Source organism: Symphalangus syndactylus, chromosome 14 (assembly GCF_028878055.3).
Source record: "Symphalangus syndactylus isolate Jambi chromosome 14, NHGRI_mSymSyn1-v2.1_pri, whole genome shotgun sequence".
In the NCBI taxonomy this organism is placed as follows: domain Eukaryota; kingdom Metazoa; phylum Chordata; class Mammalia; order Primates; family Hylobatidae; genus Symphalangus; species Symphalangus syndactylus.
Window position 1 is genome coordinate 10,688,012 of NC_072436.2, and position 26,000 is coordinate 10,714,011.

General features: G+C 55.5%; 1 protein-coding gene across 3 annotated transcripts in view; it reads right to left on the bottom strand.

The window, feature by feature from the left end:
- The window catches only part of MYO15B (myosin XVB), a 44,285-nt gene extending 19,613 nt beyond the window's left edge, over window positions 1–24,672 (bottom strand). Inside the window, exons 1-21 of one of the 3 annotated variants that reach the window (XM_063617068.1) lie at window positions 22,351–24,672; window positions 21,905–21,968; window positions 21,579–21,688; window positions 21,349–21,423; window positions 20,883–20,994; window positions 20,515–20,618; window positions 20,294–20,357; window positions 20,054–20,167; window positions 19,751–19,912; window positions 18,433–18,546; window positions 18,218–18,276; window positions 18,005–18,137; window positions 16,394–16,489; window positions 16,050–16,181; window positions 6,236–6,361; window positions 5,216–5,293; window positions 4,865–4,980; window positions 4,733–4,778; window positions 4,498–4,622; window positions 2,249–2,366; window positions 1,849–2,006 (exon numbers count right to left, since the gene is read on the bottom strand). In XM_063617068.1, coding sequence (XP_063473138.1) covers window positions 1,849–2,006; window positions 2,249–2,366; window positions 4,498–4,622; window positions 4,733–4,778; window positions 4,865–4,980; window positions 5,216–5,293; window positions 6,236–6,361; window positions 16,050–16,181; window positions 16,394–16,489; window positions 18,005–18,137; window positions 18,218–18,276; window positions 18,433–18,546; window positions 19,751–19,912; window positions 20,054–20,167; window positions 20,294–20,357; window positions 20,515–20,618; window positions 20,883–20,994; window positions 21,349–21,423; window positions 21,579–21,688; window positions 21,905–21,968; window positions 22,351–24,509 — 4,265 coding nt within the window. In that variant the 5' untranslated portion in view covers window positions 24,510–24,672. Of the gene's footprint in view, window positions 1–1,848; window positions 2,007–2,248; window positions 2,367–4,497; window positions 4,623–4,732; window positions 4,779–4,864; window positions 4,981–5,215; window positions 5,294–6,235; window positions 6,362–16,049; window positions 16,182–16,393; window positions 16,490–18,004; window positions 18,138–18,217; window positions 18,277–18,432; window positions 18,547–19,750; window positions 19,913–20,053; window positions 20,168–20,293; window positions 20,358–20,514; window positions 20,619–20,882; window positions 20,995–21,348; window positions 21,424–21,578; window positions 21,969–22,350 lie in introns of all 3 variants that reach the window. The other 2 variants (XM_055241390.2, XM_063617067.1) reach the window with 2 other exon arrangements.
- Window positions 24,673–26,000: the final 1,328 nt, after the last annotated feature.

Here is a 26,000-nt window from a genome sequence, read left to right on the forward strand (position 1 = left end):
GAGATGCTCAATGTCATTAGTCCAAGAGAAATGCACATCAAAGCCAAAATGAGATGCCACTTCACACCCACTAGCAGGGCTATGATTTTAAAAATGGAAAATAATAAGTACTGGCAAGGATGTAGAGAAACTGGAACCCTTGCACATTGCTGGTAGAAACATAAAATGATGCAGCCACTATGGAAAGCAATTTGGCAGCTCCTCAGAAAGTTAAACATAGAATTACCATATGATAGAATTACCAGCACTTTCACTTCTAGGCCTATACCCCAAAGATTTGTAAACAGACTAGAACAGGCCAGGCGCAGTGGCTCACGCCTGTAATCCCAGCACTTTGAGAGGCTGAGGCGGGTGGATCGACTCAGGAGACAGGAGTTCAAGACCAGCCTGGCCAACATGGTGAAACCCCGTCTCTACTAAAAAATCCAAAAAATTAGCTGGATGTGGTGGTGCATGCCTGTAATCCCAGCTACTCAGGAGTCTGAGGCAGGAGAATTGCTTGAACCTGGGAGGCAGAGGTTGCAGTGAGCCGAGATCTAGCCACTGCACTCCAGCCTGAGCGTCAGAGCGAGACTCCATCTCAAAATAATAATAATAATAGTAATTTATTAACCCTCAAGCCTGGAACTGAATGAATTTCTGACACATGCTACAACATGGATGAACTTTGAAACATTATGTTAAGTGAAAGAAGCCAGTCGTAAAAGGAAATATTGTATGAGTCAACTTACAGGAAATATCTAGAATGGGCAACCTCATAGAGACTCAAGTAGACTGAAAGTTACCAGGGGTTGGGGATCTTGCGGGGAATAGTTACTGCTTAATGGGTCCAGAGTTTCTGTTTGTGGGATGAAAACGTTTTGGAAATAGATAGTGGAGATGCCTGGCTCTCCTGATGTTCTCCACTGTCTTCACTTTATTCTCAGCCCTTGAGTTACTCTCTGGGAAGATCGCTGGCTGCTCTACCATCTGAATCTGACTCCCCAACTAGCCTGGGAGGCCCCATCTCTGGCACCCCCAGCTCTGTCACCAGCATCTGGCCCAGGGTAGACGAGGCAGACGGTCAGCCAACAGCTGTTGGAGGAATATGTGAAGACAGGCTGTGAGGGTGAATAACAGATGATTAGGTGAGAAGTGGGAGGGTCATGTTATAGGACAGAGAAGTCTAAAGTCACCGCAGGGTGAAAGTCTGGCTTAAATTGGGCTGGGGAGGTAGTCAGGTCCTTAACAACATGATTCATGCTTTGAAAAGATGACTGCAGCTGGGCACGGTGGCTCACGCCTGTAATCCCAGCACTTTGGGAGGCTGAGGTAGGCAGATCACCTGAGATCAGGAGTTTGAGACCAGCCTGACCAACATGGAGAAACCCCATCTTTACTAAAAATGCAAAATTAGCCGGGCATGGTGGCACATGCCTCTAATCCCAGCTACTCAGGAGGCCGAGGCAGGAGGATCGCTTGAACCCGGGAGGCAGAGGTTGCAGTGAGCTGAGATCACGCCATTGCACTCCAGCCTGGGCAACAAGAGCAAAACTCCGTCTCAAAAAAAAAAAAAAAAAAAAAAGATTATTCCCACAGTGTGGAAAACAGACTAGAAAAGAGAATGATAAAGGAGTCAGGACCATAGGTTCAGGCGGCCTCAGTAGGTAATGAGTTTCTCGTGGCTGGGGTATTCATGCAGAGGCTGCACGGGTATGGGGGGGAATGCCGTCAAGGAGAGTCATATGCCGATGAGATGGCACTGGGGCAGGATGACTTGCCTTGAGGCCATATGTTTCCCCACCACCTGGAGGACGAGCCCACAGCCTCACCCCACCCACTTCAGCCCTGGCTCCAACGCCTGCAGACCTGGCCTGGAACCCACGCATGCGAGCCTGCATCTGGGGCAGGACGCGCTGGCGGGAGATGCAGGTGTGGAAGCTGCGGTGCAGGTTGACCAGGGCCTGGGAGCGCTGCTGGTCCCGGAGCTCCTCCAGCCACTGCCAGCCCTGCTCCTGCAGCAGGACCTGTGGGCAGAGGCGCGGGCTGTAGGCAGGAGCCAGGAACCAGCCCCACCTGCTCGCCTCCTCTGGTCTCAGCCTCCTCCCTTCCAGCCAAACCATTTGTTCTTCTGGCCCTGCCGCCCAGCCCTTCTGTCTCTGACCACTTGGACGGATCCCCAAATCCTGGATTTGTCCCTTTGGGCCCAGAATGCATGTCTCCTTTCCCATTCAGGCTGCCCTCTGCACACAGGGATACACACACCTACCTTGGTGGCTCCAAGGTGATAGAGAGGTGATTCGGCCCCCAGCACCTGGCTCAGGATGGCACCACACTTCTCCCGGTCGGAGAGGTCTTCCTGCCCTTCTGACCCCAGGGCCCGGAAGCTGCTCCAAGGATGGAGCTGAGATCAGAATAGCCAGAACCTCCTTTTACACCTTTTTTTTTGTTTTTTAAGACAGAGTCTCGCTCTTTCATCCAGGCTGGAGTGCAGTGACGTGATCTCAGCTCACTGCAAGCTCCGCCTCCCGGGTTCATGCCATTCTCCTGCCTCAGCCTCCCTAGTAGCTGGGACTACAGGCGCCTGCCACTGCACCTGGCTAATTTTTGGTATTTTTAGTAGAGACGGGGTTTCACCGTGTTAGCCAGGATGGTCTCGATCTCCTGACCTTGTGATCTGCCCGCCTCAGCCTCCCAAAGTGCTGGGATTACAGGCGTGAGCCACCGCGCCCGGCCCTTTTTTTTTTTTTGAGACAGAGTTTCACTCTCGTTGCCCAGACTGGAGTGCAATGGTGCGATCTCAGCTCACCACAACCTCCACCTCCCAGGTTCAAGTGATTCTCCTGCCTCAGCTTCCCGAGTAGCTGGGATTATCGGCATGCGCCACCACGCCTAATTTTGTATTTTTAGTAGAGACAGGGTTTCTCCATATTGGTCAGGCTGGTCCGGATCTCCTGACCTCAGGTGATCTGCCTGCCTCGGCCTCCCAAAGTGCTGGGATTACAGGCGTGAGCCACCGCGCCCAGCCCTTTCACACTTGCTATGCGACACCCTCAGCCCCTCGGTATTTATTCCATTTCTAGACCATTAAAAAATTTGGAAGGTGCCTGCTCTATGCCAGGCGCTCAGTTGGGGGCTGAGACACTGCAGTGAACTTGGGCAGGGAGGGTCTCTGCACTGGAGCTCAGGGGGAAAACAGGTGAACATGGTGTGTGCAGGAGGCATGGGGGCTGGTTTTGGGCCACGGGAGCAACAGGAATGTGGTTCCCAAGGCCTTAGTCTCCTCGCCACCCAATACAGTGGGTCTCAAGACAAGTTTGTGGGAGGGAGGAGCCTGCGAGGGAGGGGCGTGCGAGGGAGGGAGGGGCGTGGCAGGAAGGGGTGGGTGGGGGAGTGTTGAAGGATATTTCACAGGTCCAGAGCATGGTACCAGTTTGGCTCAATGGACACTCAGTAGTTAGTCTGTACCAAGCAAACACTGTGCCGGTTCTGGGGATATGGGTGACAGTCTGTGGTCATGGCATGCCACAGTGCATCAGGGAATGGCACAGATCAGCAGACCTGGTCTGTGCTGGGTGGAGAGCTGTACCTGGAGGTTCCTCTCACCCAGCTTCCGGGCTCAGAGCTTCTTGTTGGAGGTACAATTGCTGTAGCTGGTAGGTTTCCAGATGGCAGAGACAGAACGTGCCCCGCCCTGGAGCTTCTCAGGATCTGACTCAAGGCTGGGCACACCCATCCCTACTGCCTGCCTTTTGCTCAGTCCCCCAACCAGGCCATCCCCATTGCCAAGGCCATCACAGGCTAAGGAGGTCTGCAGAGCCCCGGGGTGAGGCTATTGCTCCTAGCAGCTGCCCCCTCCCTTCTGAGGCAGCCACCAGCCCAGCTCAGCTGGACATCAACGAGAAGTGACTCCACCTGCTCCCTCTCTGTCCCTGTCCTTAGGGGAAACTCCAGGCCTTCAGAGGATTCCCAAGAGGCCATCCAGTCAATAGCCAAAGGCCAGATGGGCAAACAACAAAACGGACAATGCCACCAGCTTTTCTTTGAGGTTTCTGAACTCTGGGAACAGAGCTGCCTCCGGGGTTCCTGGCAGGTCCATGTGCCACCCCGCCCCTCCTGCCCTTCTGAGAGGCTCTTTTCTCACTCCGTCCCCCCTCCCATCTCACTGCTTCAGCCTGCACTCCCCAGACAGCTGCTGTGGGCACTAGACCGTGAGCCCTGCCCAGGGCAGGTACTGCGCCCACCTCATCTCTGGTGCCCAGGCATCAGCACAGGAGAGATTTGCAGAGAGGAAAAGAAATGACGAATGCGTGGAGGGATGGTGAATGGTAGAAGACAGCGAGAGAGAGCGAGAGAGTGAGAGAGAGAGAGAGAGAGAGAGGACGAGGAGAGGGAGGGTTGGGTGCCAGGCCCAGTCCTGCACAGAGTGAGTCCATCTCCAATTGGAAGGACCCCCGGGGCTGCCGGTCACTCCCAGTGGCCGCCTTGTCAGTCCTGCCCCGAGGTGCTGGGCCCCACCTGGTCAGGAAGGCCTCAAAGGGCACACGCACGGGGAAGTTGGCACTGCGGGTGCTCACGGCCTCCAGTATGGCTGCCTGGTGCAGTTGCTCTGTCACATGTCCCACGTCAAAGAGGCCTGGAAGCTATGGCCACAAGACAGAGCCAAAGACAGCTAGAGTCAAGGGGCCTGGGGCTGTGGGGAGGGAGGTGCAGGGCGGGGGAGGGCCCTGAGGCCAGTTGCTCGGGAGCTCACCTTTCCAGGGTTAGGGGTGAGGCATTGGATGAAATAGACATGGCTCCTGATGAGGGAAAGAGGGGTCACTTGGGCACAGACCAGCGCCCCATACAACTCCCTGGGGACTGGTGTGGCGGGCGCTGTTCTCACCTGCCCAGCTGGGCTATGAGGTCCCCCAGGGCCTGCTGGAAGCGAGAGGCCAGCGTGGGTCTGCCTTGCCCTCCCCTGGACTGGGGCTCTGCCTCCTGGAACAGGCTGCTCACCAGCTGTGGGGGTGAAGGGCTGAGCCAGCTGGCCGCTGGGGCGTGCCCATCCACCCTGCAGCCCGGGAGAGCCAGAATGGGCCAGCCCTCAGCATCCAGACCCTGGCAAGCTCAGCCCATAGCCCAAGGTGCCAGGGGCTTGAGGGCCAACCCTTGGGCAAGAGCGCCCATGGGGAAAAGGACAGAACCGGGGGACAGAGTATGGAGCGGGTGGGGGCCTGGAAGGGCAGATGGGCACCTGGAGCTGGCTCTGGCCAAGCATCTCCACCACAGCAGGGTCCAGCTGATCCCGGTTTCTGTTTAAAAACTTGTGAACCTGCAAGAGACCATGCAGGTGGAGAGGGAAGCGGAGAAAGGGAGGAGAGCAGGAACCAAGGAGGGGAGGCTGGATATGGAGGAGGTGAATCTACCCTCTCACCAAGTGACCTGAAAGGCTGCCTTGGTGTTTGGTGTCTCCAGTCCTTTATCTAGCCTTGGGTCTGCCACTGGATGTTCCATTCCACCCCATGGAAAGGTCCAGTCCCCAGCAACACCACTCTCTCCCCACCGGGGCTTTAACCTATGCTGGTCAACAGGATGACTAGACAAGAATGTTGCCGTCTCTCCATGTTCAATCTATTTGGATTTACATTTTCCTAGCTTTCCTGAACTCCTTGTATTTCTTTTTTGGGGGGCAACTCCTGGGTAGTTTGTAGTTTTTCTTCTCTCCTCCAGGGAGAACTGATTCTCCCTACTGCCCTTCCCTTTATTCCAGCCCCCCCACCCCCACCCCCAGTTCCTCTCCTCCTGGGGTAGGCATGCGTGCAGCTTCTTGGTAGGCACAGAACTCAGAAGGGAGAAGGGAAGTCCATTCAGTGAGCACCTACTACGTGCCAGGCACCTGCCAGGCCATCTCCACGTTACTACATCTCACCCTCACAGCAACTCCAGAGCTTAGGTTTCCACGCCCATTTTACAGGCGAGGAAACGGAGGCTCAGAAGGCGAAGTAAACTGCTAAGGTCATCAGGTCCCATGCTTGTGCTCTGCCCACTTGTCTGGAGGGTCCCCAGGCTTCCACTCCCTGACCCCATAATTGTCACCTAGAACTCAGTAAACCGTGCTCAGAACTGAGCAGGGCCCATGGCTCAGGTAGGGACAGGTGTCCAAGCCTTGCAAGGGGCCTCCCCACACCCACTCCTCTTCACTGTCGGGTGACTCAGCTTGGGAGGGGACACTGCCCTTGCTGATTCACCCTGGTCTGTCCCTGAGGCCAGATACCTGGTAGGTGACAGTCCCCGCATAATGTCGCACGGTGAACACAGGCAGGGGCAGCCGGGGCTTGGCATAGCTGGGGTGGTTACCATGGTGATAGTGGCTCTTCTGGAGGAAGGTGTGGTCCGTGGCCTAGGAGAGGAGTCATGCGCTCCCTTCACGCCTCTGCAGAGGCTGTCCTTCTGATGGCGCCCTCTCCCGGTGAGCACGAGTACTGCCTACACTGACTATAAGGGTAGGTTTGGTTTTGTTCCCCAAAACAAGCGCTTTAGGAGGCCGAGGTGGTCGGATCGTTTGAGGCTAGGAGTTCGAGATCAGCCTGGGCAACATGGTGAGATCCTGTCTCTACAAAAAATTTAAAAATTGGGCCGGGTGCGGTGGCTCACCCATGTAATCTCAGCACTTTGGGAGGCTGAGGCAGGCGGATCACAAGGTCATGAGTTCGAGACCAGCCTGGCCAACATAGTGAAATCCCATCTCTACTAAAAATACAAATAATTAGCCGGGCGTGGTGGCAGGCGCCTGTAATCTCAGCTACTCAGGAGGCTGAGGCAGGAGAATCACTTGAACCCAGGAGGCGGAGGTTGCAGTGAGCCAAGATGGCACCATTGCACTCCAGCCTGGGCGACAGTGCGAGACTCCATCTCAAAAAAAAAAAAAAAAAAATTAAAAATTAGCTGGGTGGGGCTGGGTGCGGTGGCTCATGCCTGTAACCCCAGCGCTTTGGGAGGCCAAGGCAGGTGGATCACCTGAGGTCAGGAGTTCAAGACCAGCCTGGCCAACACAGTGAAACCCTGTCTCTCCTAAAAATACAAAAAAAATTAGCTGGGCATGCTGACTCATGCCTGTAATCCCAGCTACTCGGGAGGCTGAGGCAGGAGAATCGTTTGAACCTGGGAGGTGGAGGTTGCAGTGAGCCGAGGCTGCACCATTGCACTCCAGCCTGGGCAACAAGAACCAAATTCCGTCTCAAAAAAAGAGAGAAAAAAGTAAGATTAGCTGGGTGGAAGGACTGATTGAGACCGGGAGCTTGAGGCTGCAGTGAGCTATGATGGTGTCACTGTACTCCAGCCTGGGTGACAGAGTGAGACCCCATTTCTAAAATAAATAAGTACTTAAAAAAAAAAAAGGAATGGGGATGGGAGCGCCTTAGTACAGATTTAGCAATCATTCCTGGGAGAACAGTCCCACAATCACATGTGCGTTTAAACAAGTCTTTCAAAAGATCACTTTCAGGCCGGGCGCGGTGGCTCACGCCTGTAATCCCAGCACTTTGGGAGGCTGAGGCAGGCGGATCACAAGGAGATTGAGACCATCCTGGCTAACACGGTGAAACCTCACCTCTACTAAAAACACAAAAAATTAGCCGGGCGTGGTGGCAGGCGCCTGTAGTCCCAGCGACTCGGGAGGCTGAGGCAGGAGAATGGCGTGAACCCGGGAGGCGGAGCTTGCAGTGAGCCGAGATCGCGTCACTGCACTCCAGCCTGGGCGACAGAGCGAGACTCCATCACAAAAAAAAAAAAGGTAACTCAGTTGGGAATGATAGTGAGTCAGTTAAAACACACATACACAAACACACACAGTAACTCAAGGACAGGTGCAGTAGCTCACGCCTGTAATCCCAGCATTTTGAGAGGCAAAGGTGGGAGGACTGCTTGAGCCCAGGAGGTTGAGACCAGCCTGGGCAACATAGGCAGACCCCGTCTCTATTTTTTAAAATATAAAAATAAAACTAAAAAGTGATTTGGTTGGACGTTATTTTACGGAGCTAATGAACATAAAATAGCAAGTGCATGGGGGAGCTTGCCTGACATTACGTAAGTGAGAACTTGGGTTTGGGGTAACAATTCCAGGCTCAGCACCCACCTCAGACTCAGAAAATGGTACATGTCACATAACATAGACCTAAGTGATATTGCTGAGCCCTGGAAAACCATGCTGGGGGATTCCAAAAGTGATCTTGGGACCTCAAAGACACTCCTGACAAGTTTTAACAAAACATTATGAAATGTAAACTGGGAGAAACAATCGTTTATAAATTAACATGCTCTTAATTATCTAGTACAAGATTTTACATATGTATAAGTATTAATAAATGAACATTATATATTATTGTCCACCCCTGCCTGCAAAACATTGCTCCTAACTCCACTGCCTATCCCAAAACCTATAAGCACTAATGATAATCCACCACCCTTTGCTGACTCTCTTTTTGGACTCAGCCCACCTGCACGCAGGTGAAATAAACAGCCACGTTGCTCACACAAAGCCTGTTTGGTGGTCTCTTCACACGGATGCGCGTGAAATTTGGTGCCGTGACTCGGATGGGGGGACCTCCCTTGGGAGATCAATCCCCCGTCCTCCTGCTCTTTGCTCCGTGAGAAAGATCCACCTACGACCTCAGGTCCTCAGACCAACCAGCCTAAGAAACATCTCACCAATTTCAAATCCGGTAAGCAGCCTCTTTTTACTCTCTGCTCCAACCTCCCTCACTATCCCTCAACCTCTTTCTCCTTTCAATCTTGGCGCCACACTTCAATCTCTCCCTTCTCTTAATTTCAATTCCTTTCCTTTTCTGGTAGAGACAAAGGAGACACATTTTATCCGTGGACCCAAAACTCCAATGCCGGTCATGGACTGGGAAGGCAGCCTTCCCTTGGTGTTTAATCATTGCAGGGACGCCTCTCTGATTATTCACCCACGTTTCAAAGGTGTCAGACCACGCAGGGACGCCTGCCTTGGTCGTTCACCCTTAGCGGCAAGTCCCGCTTTCCTGGGGAAGGGGCAAGTACCCCAACCCCTTCTCTCCTTGTCTCTACCCCTTCTCTGCTTTTCTGGGGGAGGGGCAAGTAGCCCTCAACCCCTTCTCCTTCACCCTTAGAGGCAAGTCCCACTTTTCTAGGGGGCAAGAACCCCCAATCCCTTAATTCCACACCCCAACCTCTTATCTGTGCCCCAATCCCTTATTTCCGTGCCCCAACCCCTTCTCTGCTTTTCTGGAGGGCAAGAACCCCCCACCCCTTCTCTGTGTCTCTACTCTTTTCTCTGGGCTTGCCTCCTTCACTATGGGCAAGCTTCCACCTTCCATTCCTCCTTCTCCTCCCTTAGCCTGTGTTCTTAAGAACTTAAAACCTCTTCAACTTTCACCTGACCTAAAATCTAAGTGTCTTATTTTCTTCTGCAATGCCACTTGACCGCAATATAAACTCGACAGTAGTTCCAAATAGCCAGAAAACGGCACTTTCAATTTTTCCATCCTACAAGAGCTAAATAATTCTTGTCATAAAATGGGCAAATGGTCTGAGGTGCCTGACGTCCAGGCATTCTTTTACACATCAGTCCCTTCCTGGTCTCTGTGCCCAGTGCAACTCGTCCCAAATTTTCCTTCTTTCCCTCCCGCCTGTCCCCTCAGTCCCAACCCCAAGCGTCACTAAGTCTTTCCAATCTTCCTTTTCTACAGACCCATCTGACCTCTCCCCTCCTCGCCAGGCCAAGCTAGGTCCCAATTCTTCCTCAGCCTCCGCTCCTCCACCCTATAATCCTTTTATCACCTCCCCTCCTCACACCTGGTCCGGCTTACAGTTTCGTTCCGTGACTAGCCCTCCCCCACCTGCCCAGCAATTTATTCTTAAAAAGGTGGCTGGAGCTAAAGGCATAGTCAAGGTAAATGTTCCTTTTTCTTTATCCCAAATCAGATAGTGTTTAGGCTCTTTTTCATCAAATATAAAAACCCAGCCCAGTTCATGGATCGTTTGGCAGCAACCCTGAGACACTTTACAGCCGTAGACCCTAAAAGGTCAAAAGGCCGTCTTATTCTCAATATACATTTTATTACCCAATCTGCTCCCGACATTAAATAAAACTCCAAAAATTAGAATGTGGCCCTCAAACCCCATAACAGGACTTAATTAACCTCACCTTCAAGGTGTACAATAATAGAAAATTGTAATTCCTTGCCTCCACTGTGAGACAAACCCCAGCCACATCTCCAGCACACAAGAACTTCCAAACGCCTGAACCGCGGCAGCCAGGCGTTTTCCTCCAGAACCTCCTCCCCCAGGAACTTGCTACACATGCCGGAAATCTGACCACCCGGCCAAGGAGTACCCGCAGCCTGGGATTCCTCCTAAGCTGCGTCCCATCTGTGTGGGACCCCACTGAAAATCTGACTGTTCAACTCACCTGGCAGCCACTCCCAGAGCCCCTGGAACTCTGGCCCAAGGCTCTCTGACTCCTTCCCAGATTTTCTCAGCTTAGCGGCTGAAGACTGATGCTGCCTGATCACCTCGGAAGTCCCGTAGACCATCACGGATGCTGAGCTTTAAGTAACTCTCACAGTGGAAGGTAAGTCCGTCCCCTTCTTAATCAATATGGAGGCTACCCACTCCACATTACCTTCTTTTCAAGGGCCTGCTTCCCTTGCCTCCGTAACTGCTGTGGGTATTGACGGCCAGGCTTCTAAACCTCTTAAAACTCCCCAACTCTGCTGCCAACTTAGACAATACTCTTTTAAGCACTCCTTTTAGTTATCCCCACCTGCCCAGTTCCCTTATCAGGCCGAGATACTTTAACTAAATTATCTGCTTCCCTGACTATTCCTGGATTACAGCTGCATCTCATTGCTGCCCTTCTTCCCAGTCCAAAGCCTCCTTTGCATCCTCCTCTTGTATTCCCCCACCTTAACCCACAACTATAAGATACCTCTACTCCCTCCTTGGCAACCGATCATGCACCCCTTACCATCTCACTAAAACCTAATCACCCTTACCCCGCTCAATGCCAATATCCCATCCCACAGCACGATTTAAAAGGATTAAAGCCGCCGGGCGCGGTGGCTCACGCTTGTAATCCCAGCACTTTGGGAGGCCGAGGCGGGCGGATCACGAGGTCAGGAGATCGAGACCACGGTGAAACCCCGTCTCTACTAAAAATACAAAAAATTAGCCGGGCGTGGTGGCGGGCGTCTGTAGTCCCAACTACTCGGAGAGGCTGAAGCAGGAGAATGGCGTGAACCCGGGAGGCGGAGCTTGCAGTGAGCCGAGATTGCGCCACTGCACTCCAGCCTGGGTGACAAAGCGAGACTCCGTCTCAAAAAAAAAAAAAAAAAAAAAAAAAAAAGGATTAAAGCCTGTTACAGCATGGCCTTTTAAAGCCTATAAATTCTTCTTACCATTCCCCCATTTTACCTGTCCTAAAACCAGACAAGACTTACAGGTTAGTTTAGAATCTGCATCTTATCAACCAAATTGTTTTGCCTATCCACCCCGTGGTGCCAAACCCATAGACTCTCCTATCCTCAGTACCTCCCTCTACTACCCATTATTCTATTCTGGATCTCAGACATGCTTTCTTTACTATTCCTTTGCACCCTTCATCCCAGCCTCTCTTTGCTTTCACTTAGACGGACCCTGACACCCATTAGGCTCAGCAAATTACCTGGGCTGTACTGCCGCAAGGCTTCACAGACAGCCCCCATTACTTCAGTCAAGCCCAAATTTCATCCACATCTGTTACCTATCTCGGCATAATTCTCATAAAAACACACGTGCTCTCCCTGCTAATCGTGTCCGATAATCTCCCAAATCTCAATTCCTTACAAAACAACAACTCCTTTCCTTCCTAGGCATGGTTAGTGTGGTCAGAATTCTTACACAAGAGCCAGGACCGCACCCTGTAGCCTTTCTGTCCAAACAACTTGACCTTACTGTTTTAGCCTAGCCCTCATGCCTGCATGCAGCGGCTGCCGCTGCTTTAATACTTTTAGAGGCCCTAAAAATCACAAACTACGCTCAACTCACTCCCTACATTTCTCATAACTTCCAAAATCTATTTTCTTCCTCATACCTGACGCATATACTTCCTGCTCCCCGGCTCCTTCAGCTGTACTCACTCTTTGTTAAGTCCCACAATTACCATTGTTCCTGGCCTGGACCTCAATCTTGCCTCTCACATTATTCCTGATACCACACCTGACCCCCATCACTGTATCTCTCTGATCCACCTGACATTCACCCCATTTCCCCATATTTCCTTCTTTCTTGTTCCTCACTCTGATTACGCTTGATTTATTGATGGCAGTTCCACCAGGCCTAATCGCCACACACCAGCAAAGGCAGGCTATGCTATAGTATGAGCCACTAGCCCGCCTCTTAGAACCTCTCATTTCCTTTCCATCGTGGAAATCTATCCTCAAGGAAATAACTTCTCAGTGTTCCATCTGCTATTCTACTACTCCTCAGGGATTATTCAGGCCCCCTCCCTTCCCTACACATCAAGCTCGAGGATTTGCCCCCACCCAGGACTGGCAAATTAGCTTTACTCAACATGCCGAGTCTACAGGGTCTGAGAAGGCCACCGCAGTCATTTCTTCCCTTCTCTCAGACATAATTCCTCAGTTTGGCCTTCCCACCTCTATACAATCTGATAACAGACCAGCCTTTATTTGTCAAATCAGCCAAGCAGTTTTTCAGGCTCTTAGTATTCAGTGAAACCTTTATATCCCTTACAGTCCTCCATCTTCAAGAAAAGTAGAACGGACTAAAGGTCTTTTAAAAACACACCTCACCAAGCTCAGCCACCAACTTAAAAAGGACTGGACAGTACTTTTACCACTTTCCCTTCTCAGAAGTCAGGCCTGTCCTCGGAATGCTACAAGGTACAGCCCATTTGAGCTCCTTTTTATTAGGTCCCAGTCTCATTCCAGACACCGGACCAACTTAGACTGTGTCCCCAAAAAACTTGTCATCCCTACTATCTTCTGTCTAGTCATACTCCTATTCACCGTTCTCAACTACTCATACATGCCCTGCTCTTGTTTCCACTGCGGGTTTACACTGTTTCTCCAAGCTATCACAGCTGATAATCTCCTCGGGCATCCCCAAACTGCCACTCGTAACTCTTGAAGTAAATAAATAATCTTTGCTGGCAGGACTATGCTGAACCTCCTTAGGCACTCTCTAATCAGATGTCCTAGGTCCTCCCAATTCTTAGACCTTTTATACCTGTTTTTCTCCTTCTCTTATTCCATTTAGTTTCTCAATTCATCCAAAACCGTATCCAGGCCATCACCAATCATTCTATACGACAAATGTTTCTTCTAACATCCCCACAATATCACCCCTTACCACAAGACCTCCCTTCAGCTTAATCACTCCCACTCTAGGTTCCCACACCACCCCTAATCCCGCTTGAAGCAGCCCTGAGAAACATCGCCCGTTCTCTCTCCATACCATCCCCCAAAAATTTTCGCCACCCCAAGACTTCAACACTATTTTGTTTTATTTTTCTTATTAATATAAGAAGGCAGGAATGTCAGGCCTCTGAGCCCCAGCCAAGCCATTGCATCCCCTGTGACTTGCACATATACATCCAGATGGCCTGAAGTAACTGAAGATCCACAAAAGAAGTAAAAATAGCCTTAACTGATGACATTCCACCACTGTGATTTGTTTCTCCCTGACCCTAACTGATCAGTGTACTTTGTAATCTCCCCCACCCTTAAGAAGGTTCTTTGTGATTCTCCCCACCCTTGAGAATGTACTTTGTGAGATCCACCCCTGCCCGCAAAACATTGCTCTTAACTCCACCGCCTATCCCAAAACCTCTAAGCACTAATGAGAATCCACCACCCTTTGCTGACTCTCTTTTCGGACTCAGCCCACCTGCACGCAGGTGAAATAAACAGCCATGTCGCTCACACAAAGCCTGTTTGGTGGTCTCTTCACACGGACGCGCATGAAAATTATATATTCATGTGACTTGTTATATATCAATATATATTGTACATGAAGACGTGTATTACATTAATATGACAGTGACCAATGAACTATTACAATAACATTTGACGATTTTACCCTTATTTTTCACCTTTCATTTTCTTATTTTCTTTTTGAGACGGAGTCTCGCTCTGTCGCCCAGGCTCATGCCATTCTCCTGCCTCAGCCTCCCCAGTAGCTGGGACTACAGGCGCCCACTACCATGCCTGGCTAATTTTTTTGTATTTTTAGTAGAGACCACGTTTCACCGTGCTCTCGATCTCCTGACCTCGTGATCTGCCCACCTCGGCCTCCCAAAGTGCTGGGATTACAGGCGTGAGCCACCACGCCCGGCCCATTTTTTTTTTCTTTTTTCTTTTTTTTTTTTTTTTGAGACGGAGTCTTGCTCTGTCCCCAGGCTGGAGGGTAGTGGCGCGATCTCGGCTCACTGCAACCTCCGCCTCCCGGGTTCAAGCGATTCTCCTGCCTCAGCCTCCCGCGCCTGGCTCACCTTTCATTTTCAACCACTAATTGGGAAAATGGGGGAGGGTCGCCCCATATTCACAATCACGTTATATTGAGCTTCCACAGAAACTCCTGCTCCACGTTCCAGCCTCAGCTCCTAGAGGCTCATGACCCCCCACAACTCTCCCTGCCCCACATACCCACCCACGGAGCCACACAGGGGTGATTTTGTATTTGGCTCTGCGTTTTTGGTTTGTTTTTTTATAATTAATTTTTTTTTTTTTTTTTTTTTTTTTTTTTATTGAGACGGAGTCTCGCTCTGTCGCCCAGGCTGGAGTACAGTGGCGCGATCTCGGCTCACTGCAAGCTCCGCCTCCCGGGTTCACGCCATTCTCCTGCCTCAGCCTCTCCGAGTAGCTGGGACTACAGGCGCCCGCCACCACGCCCGGCTAATTTTTTTGTATTTTTAGTAGAGACGGGGTTTCACCGTGGTCTCGATCTCCTGACCTCGTGATCCGCCCGCCTCGGCCTCCCAAAGTGCTGGGATTACAAGCGTGAGCCACCGCGCCCGGCCGATTAATTAATTTTTTTGAAACAAGTTCTCACTCTGTCACCCAGGCTGGAGTGCAGTGGCATGATCACGGCTCACTGCATCCTTGACTTCCTGGGCTCAAGCAATCCATCCACCTCAGCCTCCCAAGTAGCTCTAACTATAAGCTTGCACCACCACACCAGGCTAATTTTTGTATTTTCTGTAGACACGGGGTTTTGTCATGTTGGTCTCGAGCTCCTGGGCTCAAGGGATCCGTGCACATTGGCCTCCCGAAGTTCTGGGATCACAGGCGTGAGCCACCGAGCTTGGCCAAGGTCTGTTTTTTTTAATGAACATTTCTCTCCTGCTGCACTGCGGGCTGTAAGAGGGGAGAGACTGGGTCTAGTTTTGTTCACCTTTTATCCTTAGCACAGTTCCTGGCACAGTTATTCATTCATTACTTCCTTAACACGTGCTGCAGATAGAGCTCAAACCCTTCACACGGGCACCTGCCCTTGTGGAGCCCAGTCTGGTGTGGGAAGGAGTCAGTGAATGAATGGACGCTGTGACTGCATGTGGATGCGCGCTGAAACGGGAAACAAGGACGAGGCTGCTATTTAAGTCCCAGCAGGCAGGAGGCAGTCAGGAAGCATTTGTGGAATGGGGGACATGGTGCCCTGGGGTTTGTCCCCGACCGGTCAGAGGCCTGTGGCCACCTGGCCACAATTGTGAGGGACCTGCAGAAGCCCTTCATGAGCCCCGTGCAGTCCCCGCCACCTTGCCCATCGGGCACTACTGTCCCCCTTCTGTGGCAGGTACGTGAGGAACCTCAGAGGCCAGATGTCATGCTCAAGATCACCCCAAGACAAGATGTGAACCCAGCTCTGCGGGAGCCCAGGGTTCCTCCCCTTCGCTGCTGCTGTCCCAGGCTGTGCTGAGGAACTGTGGGCGGGGTCTCTGGATCCCATAACCTTGTCCCCTCTGGGAGGCTCTGCCAGCTACAGCCTGGACACCCAGGGCCTCCACTGCTTTCCGACACTGGGTGGGGTGTCACCACCCTGGCCCTCACCTGGGACAGCCATGTCTGGGCGTCCAGGATACTCAGGAGGCTGTGGGGCTGGTCTACCAGGAGGTCCAGGCAGGACTCCCTCAGAGGCTGCGGGACAGGCACCCAGGACAGCAACTCCCGCCGACACTCCTCCTGGGAACAGCCGGCATTTGGCCATTTTGCGAGAGCAGGGATAACCCTCCCATCTTATAGAATAGTACATTGAGGCTCAGAAGACTGAGACACCTCATGAAAAGGGGCCTTCCAGGCAGAGCTCTCAGTTCCCAACTTTCCTTCACCGAGGATGGCCTCTGCCCGGGCAATGCCTGAGCGGCCCCTGCCACATCCACACCCAATCCTCTTACCTCCTCCTGGGCCAGCAGCATCTGGCTGGAGAAGAGCTGCAGGCGCTCGCTGGCGAGGTTGTTGCACAGTTGCTCCAGGCCATTCACCCGCAGGGCCTGGGGGCATGCGGCAGTGAGGTGGGCGCATGGGGCTGGCAGGGGCCAGCACACAGGCCCGTGCCCTCCCCCCACCCCAGAGGCTTCCTTCATTCTGGCCAGGCGCAGGGATGAGTAATACCCAGGGCTGATGCTGTGTAGCCAACAGGGTCAAGTCTAAAGGCTCCGGCACAGCACAGGGTACCTCAGCCCTGCCCAGCCACAGGTCCCTCTAGCTGCCCACACCCCTGCCCTCTGCTGCAGCACTCCTGCCAGCCTTTGGGCCTCTTGTCACGGCCATCCTGTGGCTTGGAAAGCGCCTTTCCCTACTAACTCTGATAGCAGGCTGGCTATCAGAGTCCCGCATCCTCATGCACAGGGCTCCAGGCTGCTGCCTCCAGGAAGCCTTCCAGCCTTCCTCCTATAGGGATTACAGGTGCCTTCCTCTGTGCTCCCTCAGCACTCTCCTAGGAAGCTTCATGCAGCTTTGTGCACCCTTGAAACACACACACAGGAGCTCGGCTGCACACACAGGCCACCATCACCACCAGCCTCAGGGAGGGCATGGTCACAAGGACACACTGGAGTGTGGGACAGAACAGGGGGCCATGAATAGTGCCCGTCCAGGGACTGAGGGCAGTGGCCACTTCCTCTCCTGCCAGCCCCCTCCTGGCTGTCCTGAGGCGGCGGGATCCTCTGTAAAGGGGTGCAGAGCCTCTGCCAGCTCAGAGAGACTGGGGGACTCTCCCTCTTCCCTTTCCTCCTGGCGTGGGGGAAGTGGGGCTGCAGGCGGGCCCACCCTGGGGCCTCTGTCTTCCACTGCCTTTGAGACTCCTGTGTCTCTACAAGGCCACGGAGGACAGGCCATGCCAAAGGCAGGACTGGCCACAGTGGGACAGAACGGCTGCCTCGGAGCACACAGCTGTCTCATGGACTATCTCCATTAAGCCTCTGAAACTCACAAGGTAGGTCCTGCTGGGATTTCTACTTTACAGACGGGAATGCTGGACCTCAGAAAGGTTCATCCACTTGCCCAAGGCCACACAGCTAGTGAGTGGCAGGACCACTCAGAGCCTCTGCTCTGCTGCACTAAGCAACTCCTCCCAGCAGGAGGACAGCACCGGCCAGGGCTGGGGCTTGTGGTGGGCTCCAGCCATCCCAAAGAAGCCAGGAGCGCTCCTGGCCCAGGCTGCCCAGCCCAGGACCAGAGAAGGGAACAGAGACCATGCCTGGATGAACGTGGGTGTGGGGTGGAGGGCATCGTCCTCTGGAGGTGAGTGGAAGCCAGAACCCCAAGGCGCGAAGCCAGACCTAGTCCTCAAGAGATTCTAAATCCCCAGAGGCAGCCCCACTCCTTTTCCTCTCCATCCCTGCACCCCACCCCAGCAGGCTCAGCCCAGCAGATGCAGAAGGCGCCCTGCCAGGCAGGCAAGCACCTCGTGAGCGCCCCAAGGAGAGCTGGAGCTATGGGGATCCCAGAAATCCATCAGAATTATATGGGCGCCCCCTTTCCTGGGCCCCACCCCAAGGGGTGACCTCAAAGCCGTAGGCATCCACGACAGTGACGGTGCCAATGCTGCCTCCCTCCCCTGGTGGTGCCAGCCGTGCATTGGTCCTCCTCAGAAGCCGGTGGAAGAGGTGAGAATACAGGGCCTTGGCCAGGGTGTCCCTGTAGGCATGGTGGGTGGGTGAGCCACGTACAGCCATGCCTCGGGCCCTGCTCTGACTCTCACCCGTCTCTAGGGCCACCTGGCATCAATGGCGCTTTCCACGGGCAGGCATCGCGAGACCTGGCCATAGGGCGTCTCCTGGAGGGCAGAGGAGGCACAGCTGGTGTGTCAGGCCCGCAGCCCCCACGGTGCTTACTCAGCACCGCAGAGTAAGGTGCTACAGCAGTGAGTGGCAGGGTTACACTCTGTGGGTCAGCCAGGCCAGGCCCCTCTCCCCAGGACCCTGGGGCTCACCGTGACCCTCCTGGTTACAGCCCCCTCCAGGCACTCTGGTGGTACCCGCAGCAGCTGGGCTGCTGTGTGGATCTCGGCCCAGCTAGACACAGCAGCCACCTCCTGGGACTCCCGCTACACAGAGAGGGAAGGACAGGGAGATCTCTGCTTCAGGAATGGACATACTCCCCAGGCAGGGCAGGCCAGGCTTTGCCTGGCAAGTGGCCCTGTCACCCAAAGGGGAGATATGTCACATGAGGAGATCTGGGCCGTTAGGAATGAGGCTATGGTTCTCAGGGCCTTGGGTTCGAGTCCTACTTTCCCTCTTCGCTGGCGGACAGTTCTGGCCAGGCTCCCTCCTTCCTGCACCCCATGGCCTCACTGCTAAAGGGGAAGCAGTAACCCTTGCTAGGGGTTGTCTTGCAAACTAAATTAGAAAACAAATGCAAAGTGATTTACACAGTGCTGGGTACATTAACAGCTGCTTGTTTGATTTTTTTTTCTTTTTTTTTTTTGAGACAGGGTCTCACTCTGTTACCCAGGCTTGAGTGCAGTGGCACGATCAAGGCTCACTGCAGCCTCCACCTCCCAGGATCAGGTAATTCTTCCACCTCGGCCTCCCCAGTAGCTGGGATTACAGGCGCATGCCACCATGCCCAGCTAATCTTTTTTTTTTTTCTTCTGAGACTGAGTCTCGCTCTTGTTGCTCAGGCTGGAGTGCAATGGCATAATCTTGGCTCACTGCAACCTCCACCTCCCAGGTTCAAGCAATTCTCCTGCCTCAGCCTCCTAAGTAGCTAGGATTATAAGCATGTGCCACCACGCCCGACTACTTTTGTATTTTTAATAGAGTGGGGTTTCACCGTATTGGTCAGGCTGGTCTCGAACTCCTGACCTCAGGTGATCCGCCCATCTAGGCCTCCCAAAGTGCTAGGATTACAGGCATGAGCCACCATGGCTAGCTTTTTTTTTTTTTTTTTTTGATAGAGATGGGGTTTCTGTATGTTGCCTAGGCTGGTCTCAAACTTCTGGCTTCACACGATCCTCCTACCTCGGCCTCCCAAAGTGCTGGGATCACAGGTGTGACCCACCATGCCTGACCATAGCTGCTCATCTAATGCCAGATGTTCTTAGGGGTGGCAGCTTAGAGGCATAGACGTTGGGAGAGTGGAGCAGCTCTATGTCTCAGCTTTCTCATCTACACAGTGGGGATCTACCCGCTTTTCAGGGCAGCCCAGCGCTCTGTAGTCTCCTACACACCAGCATTTGGCATCATTACCACTGCCCTGATTCTGCAGACCCAGCACCCCAGATGGCCCCTGCCCACAGGGAAGCCCACCTCTGAGGAGGAGAAGCAGATGTTGCCCAGCTGCAGGACGGCGGCCAGCACAGCCCAGATGGCATTCAACTCCTCCGGGTACATGCCGAGCCCCTGCAGTGCCTTCACCAGCCCCTCAAAGTCCTGGGCATCCTCCTTGCCTTGGAGCCTGCAGGCCTGGCCCTGCAGAGCACAGCAGGGGTGAGGGGGCGGGGCCTGCCACCCCATAGCCTCCCTCTACTCCAGCTACTTCTCAGACCTCTGGGCCGAGGATCTTCCCCTGGGCAGGCCTTCTCCCTGCGGCACCACAAGGGCTCCCCCTACCTGGTTGAGGTAGTAGTAAGTCTCCGGTCCCTGCAGGGAGAGCCGCTCCCGCTCTATGGAGTCCAGCCCTGCCAGCAGCTCGTAAAAAACATGGAAGCTCCGCTCAGCCTGGGCCTTGGGGGCAGGACTGGCTTAGGGGCTCAGTGCCCTAGGGGCTTGGAGGCCACACCCCGACAGTGGCACCCTCTGCCCTTCCTACTCTGGGAACCGGGGAGGGGTGGATAGAAGGGCTGCCCTTACCTGAAACACCACCCTGGAGGTCTCAAGTAGATAATGAGACACGGAGGCTCCCACGATGACCCCTCTGTGGGCACAGAAGATGGGTGTGAGTGCCCAGGATGCAGACCACCCAGGGGCCCCGTGCAGAAGAAGCCCTACCAGGGTCTGGACCCCAGGGAAGCAGCCCAAGGACCTAGCAAGGGTAAGTGATTATAGGTGCCCCCTGTAACCCTGCCACTCACTGCTGTAGGTAGAGGCAGAAGATCTGGCCGAAGCGGCTGGCATTGGCATTGAGGATGGTCTTGGCATGGCCAAAGCTGCTGAGTATGGGCAGCACATCCTCCACCTGTACAGGGAGGGGTGTTCAAGCATCCCAGGGCAGCAGTAGTCCCCACCAGCAGGCATCCCAGCTAGGGGCAGGTCCAGGGAGGCGTCAGTCCCATCAGAAAGGGCAGGGCCTGCAGCTGACCCCAGGAGACGCCAGAGGCCTGGAGACTACCCCTCTCCTGGCTGAAAGGAGAAAGATGGTCCCTTGGACATGGTCAGCTGTCCCCTGGAGGGAGACAGACGGCCAGCTCAGCCCATGAGGTGCCTCCAGCCTGGCCCTCACCTGACACTTTCGGTTCCCCGTCTGATCCTGCTCCAGGATGCTTAGGAACTGCAGGATCTTTTTGGCGGCTTCCGTCTTCCCTGAGCCGCTGTGCCCACTGCAGTGGGAGAAGCTAAGGATGTGTTGGTTGGTAGGGTCTCCAGGGAGGGGCACATAGGACCACCCCAGTGAACCCAGGAAGTGGGATGTGCCACCCAGAAGTGACAGCTAGCCTGGAGAGACCCCCATAAATGTGGAAAGATAGTCCCAGGGCATGGAGAGACCTGACAGAAAAGAAAAAGCCCCCAAGATGCCACATTCCAGGGGCTCATGCGATGATTTCAGCCAGGAGCTCGGCCCTGAGGAGTCCAGAACTGTAGCCCAGCAGTGGAGCATACCAGTGGCTTCCAGTGAAGACCTCAGGCCCCGCCCCATCAACCCTCAGTGTGGCCCATGGGTTCAGCCACGCAGGAAGGCCACCACTCACCGCAGGAGGATGCATGGGTCCTGCCCAGTATTCTGAGCCAGGTCATAGGCTGATGCCACGATGGTAAAGATGTGTCTGAGGGAGATGAGAAGGTTGCCAGACATGGGGACCTGGGACCCTCCGAGGTGTAGCAGAGGTGCTCACAGGCCCCGGGACCTCAGTCAAGGGGACATGCAGGGACTGGGCTGCCTGGGAGGTGAGCAGAGGGTCAGTGGGGCAGAGTCACATACGGAGTGGTGCTGAGGGCCTTCCTGGGGTGGTAGCTTGCCTGGACCTCAGGTGAAAAAAGAGGCAAGGGCCGGTGGGGGTTCAAAACGAGCAAGAGGGGCCCCCCAAAGGTCTGGGGAGGAAAACAAGCTCTCATCAGAGTGTGGAGGGAGCAGGGGGAATGCAAACAGAGCCCAGCCCCCCAGTCCCGCTCTGCGTGGCTCCAGAGAGGATTCACCACCCAGCCTGGGGAAGAAGAGGAAGGAGAACCTCCAGGGGTGCCAGGGAGCCCTCTGTCCCAGAGGAAAGGGGATCCCGGCCCACTGTCCCTCCCCGTGGCTCCCCATACATAGATGCGGCCCAGGTGAAATCTCTTCTTGAGGCACAGCAGCACAGAGCTGTCACACACCAGCCTGTGGGGACAACAGGGTAGAGGCATGACAAGTTGTGGCTGCAGGAGGTTGTGGGTTAGTTCTGCCACCCACTGCAGGGACACTGGCAAGTCATTCAACCTCCCAGAGCCTGATCCATAAAATGGGGGCTGAGCTGTCAAATAACGGGGAGGCTACAAGTAGGGCTGGCGTTGACCCAGAAGGAAGCTTTGTACTAATTAGAAAGGCAGTCCTGGGGACGTAGCACCTGTCGCCCCTTATCTGCCCCTTCCTGCCAGGAGGGTTCAAGCCCATCCTTCTAAGGATTCAGTAAGGGCCTACACGCAATTCATAACGATGAGGGCAGGGTGGGTATGAGGAGCTGTGAGCCGGGGATGGCAGCTTTGGCACCGCGCCCGCTCACCGCAACCGGGCCAGGTCCTCCATGTCTTCCAGGCCGTCTCCGAGGCTCCTGCCCTTGGCACCGGGGAAGGGTGGCACCTCCAGGCCTGGCCCAAGGCTCAGCTCTAGGTCCCTCTCCAGCACCGCCTCGTCCTCATCCTCGGGTTCCCACAGCTCCCTCAGGGACCCGCGGAGGCCCGGGTCTCCCTCCTGCTGCAGGCGGGTCTCCAGGGTGAGTCGGGGTAGCAGCACGGCGGCGCCAAGCCTAGGACCCTCGCGGGGGCCGGAGCCCTGCGCCCAGTGCACCCGGGGCTCGTCGTTCAGGGTCTCCAACTCCGCCTCACTGCTGCAGCCGCTCTCGTCGAGCGAGGGCCCGTCGGGTGCAGTCGGGGCAAGGAGGGAGCCGGGACGAAGACCGGACACCCCTTCCCCACTGGCCCTGCACCCCTCACTGTGACCCCCCGACCCTGCACGAGGCCAACCTCGGCCTTCCCCCGTGGGGGCATCTGCGGACGCTTCTTCAGAGCTGCGGCTGCTCGACGCCGGCCCTGCCCTGTGGATCCTGGGGAACACGACCGCGAACTTGGGATCTGGAGTCTCGTCCTCCAGATCGAAAGGGTCGTCGGGGACTGGGCTTGTCGGGACCTGCGGGGAGCAGCCGCCAGGGGGAGCCCTCGGCATACCCCCCAGCCCTGCTAAGCCAGCCAGGTGCAACGCTAGACGGTGCCGCAGCCCGGGCTCGCGGCCCCGCCCCTCGTCCGCTCTCTCGTGGTCCTGGCCCTCGTCACCTCTCTCGTGACCCCGCCCCTCGTCCGCTCTCCCGCGGTCCTGCCCTTCGTCTGCTTTCCTGCGGCCCCGCCCCTCGTCCCCTCGCTCGTGGCCCCGCCCTTCGTCCGCTTTCCCGTGGCCCCGCCCCTCGCTTCCTCTCCCATGACCCCACCCCTCGTCCCCTTTCCCGCGGCCCCACCCCTCGCTCGCCCGTGGCCCAGTCCCCTGTCCCTCGCCCTCTGGCGGCCGCCGCCGCTGCCGCAGCCGCCGCCGCAGCCAGCGCAGGAGGCCCAGGGCTCGCGCTACACTCAGGAGCCGCTCCTTGAGGCCAGCACAGCGGGGGCCCACGGCCTGGGAAGCGGCGCCTGGCGGGGGCCTCGCGAGGAGCCTGCCGACCACCAGGAGGGCCGCCAGCGGGGCTGGGTCCTCCGGCCCAGCTCCTGCTGCGGCTCCCGCTTCGCCCTCGCCCGCCGCCGCTGGCACCCGCCCCGCCGCCTTTACGACCTGGTGGCGCGGAGCCCGGGCCGTCGAGGCCTGCGTTGTTTCTGGCTCGGCGCCCCGCTGCGCCCGATTGTCGCTCGCGTCCTGGGCCGGCCCAGTGTCCCGAGGAGCCCGCGAGCTGCCCTGGAAGGTCCTGGAGGCCATAGCTGCCCGGGAGCCCCGTTCAGGTCCGGTCCCCAGCGGACTCGAGTCGGAGTCCCCCCCGGAATGCTCGCTGGCTCCCAGGGGTCCCGTCCCCGACGACCCTTCCCGGCCCCAGGGATCTGCGCGGAGCCAGTCGCTGTCCGGGCCGTCGCTGCCTGGCTCCAGCGCTGACTCCGGCCCGGTTTTTGTCCCTTCCGAGCCCATGTCCGTAGGCTCCGGCGTGGGCCGCAGCTCCCGGGCTCTGCCGCGCTGGCTGCCGCTCTCCTGGGCCTCGCGGGTGTCGCTGTCCGGACAGGAGCTGCCTCCGTCCCCACCCGACGTGTCCCCATTGAGGCTCCTGGGCGTCCGGCGGCCCCGCGGAGCCGAGGACCCCTGATCTTTCCGCTTCCTCCTACGGCGGCCACCCAGCCCTTCTCTGCGGGAGAGGCTTCCCTCCTCCAGGCGCCCCGCGCGGCCGCCCCTGGGCCCGCGTTCCTGACGCTGCGCGCTGCTTTGCCTCTCCTGGGCCTCCGGGGACAGCCCAGCCCCTGGGCGTCTGCAGCCGCCGTTCTCCTCTGCAGTGGGCTTCCTGCGGCCACCAGCGGTCCCCTGGCCCCCGGCGGTGGCAGGCTCGGTCGCCGGTCTCGCCTTGTCCGCCTGACCGCGGTCGGATCGGCGTTCCCGGCTGGGCGCGCGGTCCGCGCTGGCCGACCCCGACTCCTGCTCCCCTGAGGCCGGCCTCCCGGGCCTCTCCAGGCGCTGGGGCGCTTTGCGCTGGTTCTTGCCCATGGCTGGCCCAGAGGAGACAGGCTTCCCGACGCCCAGGTCCTCTCCTCTCCCCCGGGATCTGGCCGCCCTCGGTGACCCTCTGTGCAGTGCACCTCCCAGCTCTGCTCTCGCAGGGGCTATAGGCTCCTTCTACTCCCCGAGGTGCCCGCCTTACAGGACCATCAATAATGCAGAAGGCGGCGGGTCCTGACCCCCTCGGCCAACAATGGAGTAGAGGCGCCCAGGAAACAGGAGACGCTGCAGCTGCGGACAGGGCAACCGTGCCGCCGGGAGGCGATGCCAGCCAGGCCAGCCTGGCACCGCGCCAGACTGAGGAGGCCCATGCTCCACTCCCACCTCAGTGCTTCCCAGCAAGGAAGGGCCCAGAGAATCTGTCTGGACTTCTTCCTTCTGAGGGTTCCGAGGGACTGGGATCAGGGCTACCCTGGCACACGGCAGCACTCCATGAGTCGCTAGAGTTTTTGTTCTTTTCAATTGTGGAATAAATAGAATTTACCGAAAAGTGCATAAAACATAAATGTACATTTTGAGCTGGTGTAAAACATGCCTGTCTACCTCCTTGGAGTTGTGGAACAGAACCACAGCCCATACATTCCTGATTGCCCCAATGTGTGTGTTTTTAAAATATCTATTTTTAGAACAGGTAATACATTCACATCATTCAAACATCCAAACATTACAAGATAAAAGTCTCCCATTCCTGACCCTCAGCGTACGTGCTCAGTGTTCCCCTGAGGTTACCCATTTCTGTATTTCCTCGCAAAACTTTCCAGGCTGGCCGGGCGCGGTGGCTCACGCCTGTAATCCCAGCACTCTGGGAGGCCGAGGAGGGTGGATCACGAGGTCAGGAGATCGAGACCATCCTGGCTAACACGGTGAAACCCCCGCCTCTACTAAAAAAATACAAAAAATTAGCCAGGCGTGGTGAGGGGCGCCTGTAGTCCCAGCTACTCGGGAGGCTGAGGCAGGAGAATGGCATGAACCCAGGAGGCAGAGCTTGCAGTGAGCTGAGATCACACCACTGCACTCCAGCCTGGGCGACAGAGCGTTTTGTTTGTCTCAAAAACAACAACAAAAACTTTCCGTGCAGAGAAAAGCAAATATTATATTTTTCCTGTTTAGTACAAGTGGCAGCTTATGTAGCTCAGGGGTCTCCACTTTGCCTTTTTCACTTAACAGTGTAACCTGGTGATTTCATAATAATACCATAAAAAGCCAGCCTGCCTTCCTCCCTTCTCTCCTCCCTCTCTTCTGTGCAAATAAATACACCGTGGTTGAACCAATTCCTTATTGATAGGTTTTTATATCCAAAGTGGATCCTGGCCAAGTGAGGTGGCTCATGCCTGTAATCCCAGCATTTTGGGAGGCCGAGGTGAGCGGACCATCTGAGTTCAGGAGTTCTAGACCAGCCTGGCCAACATGGTGAAACCCCATCTCTACTAAAAATACAAAAATTACCTAGGTGTGGTGGCGTACGCCTGTAACCCCAGC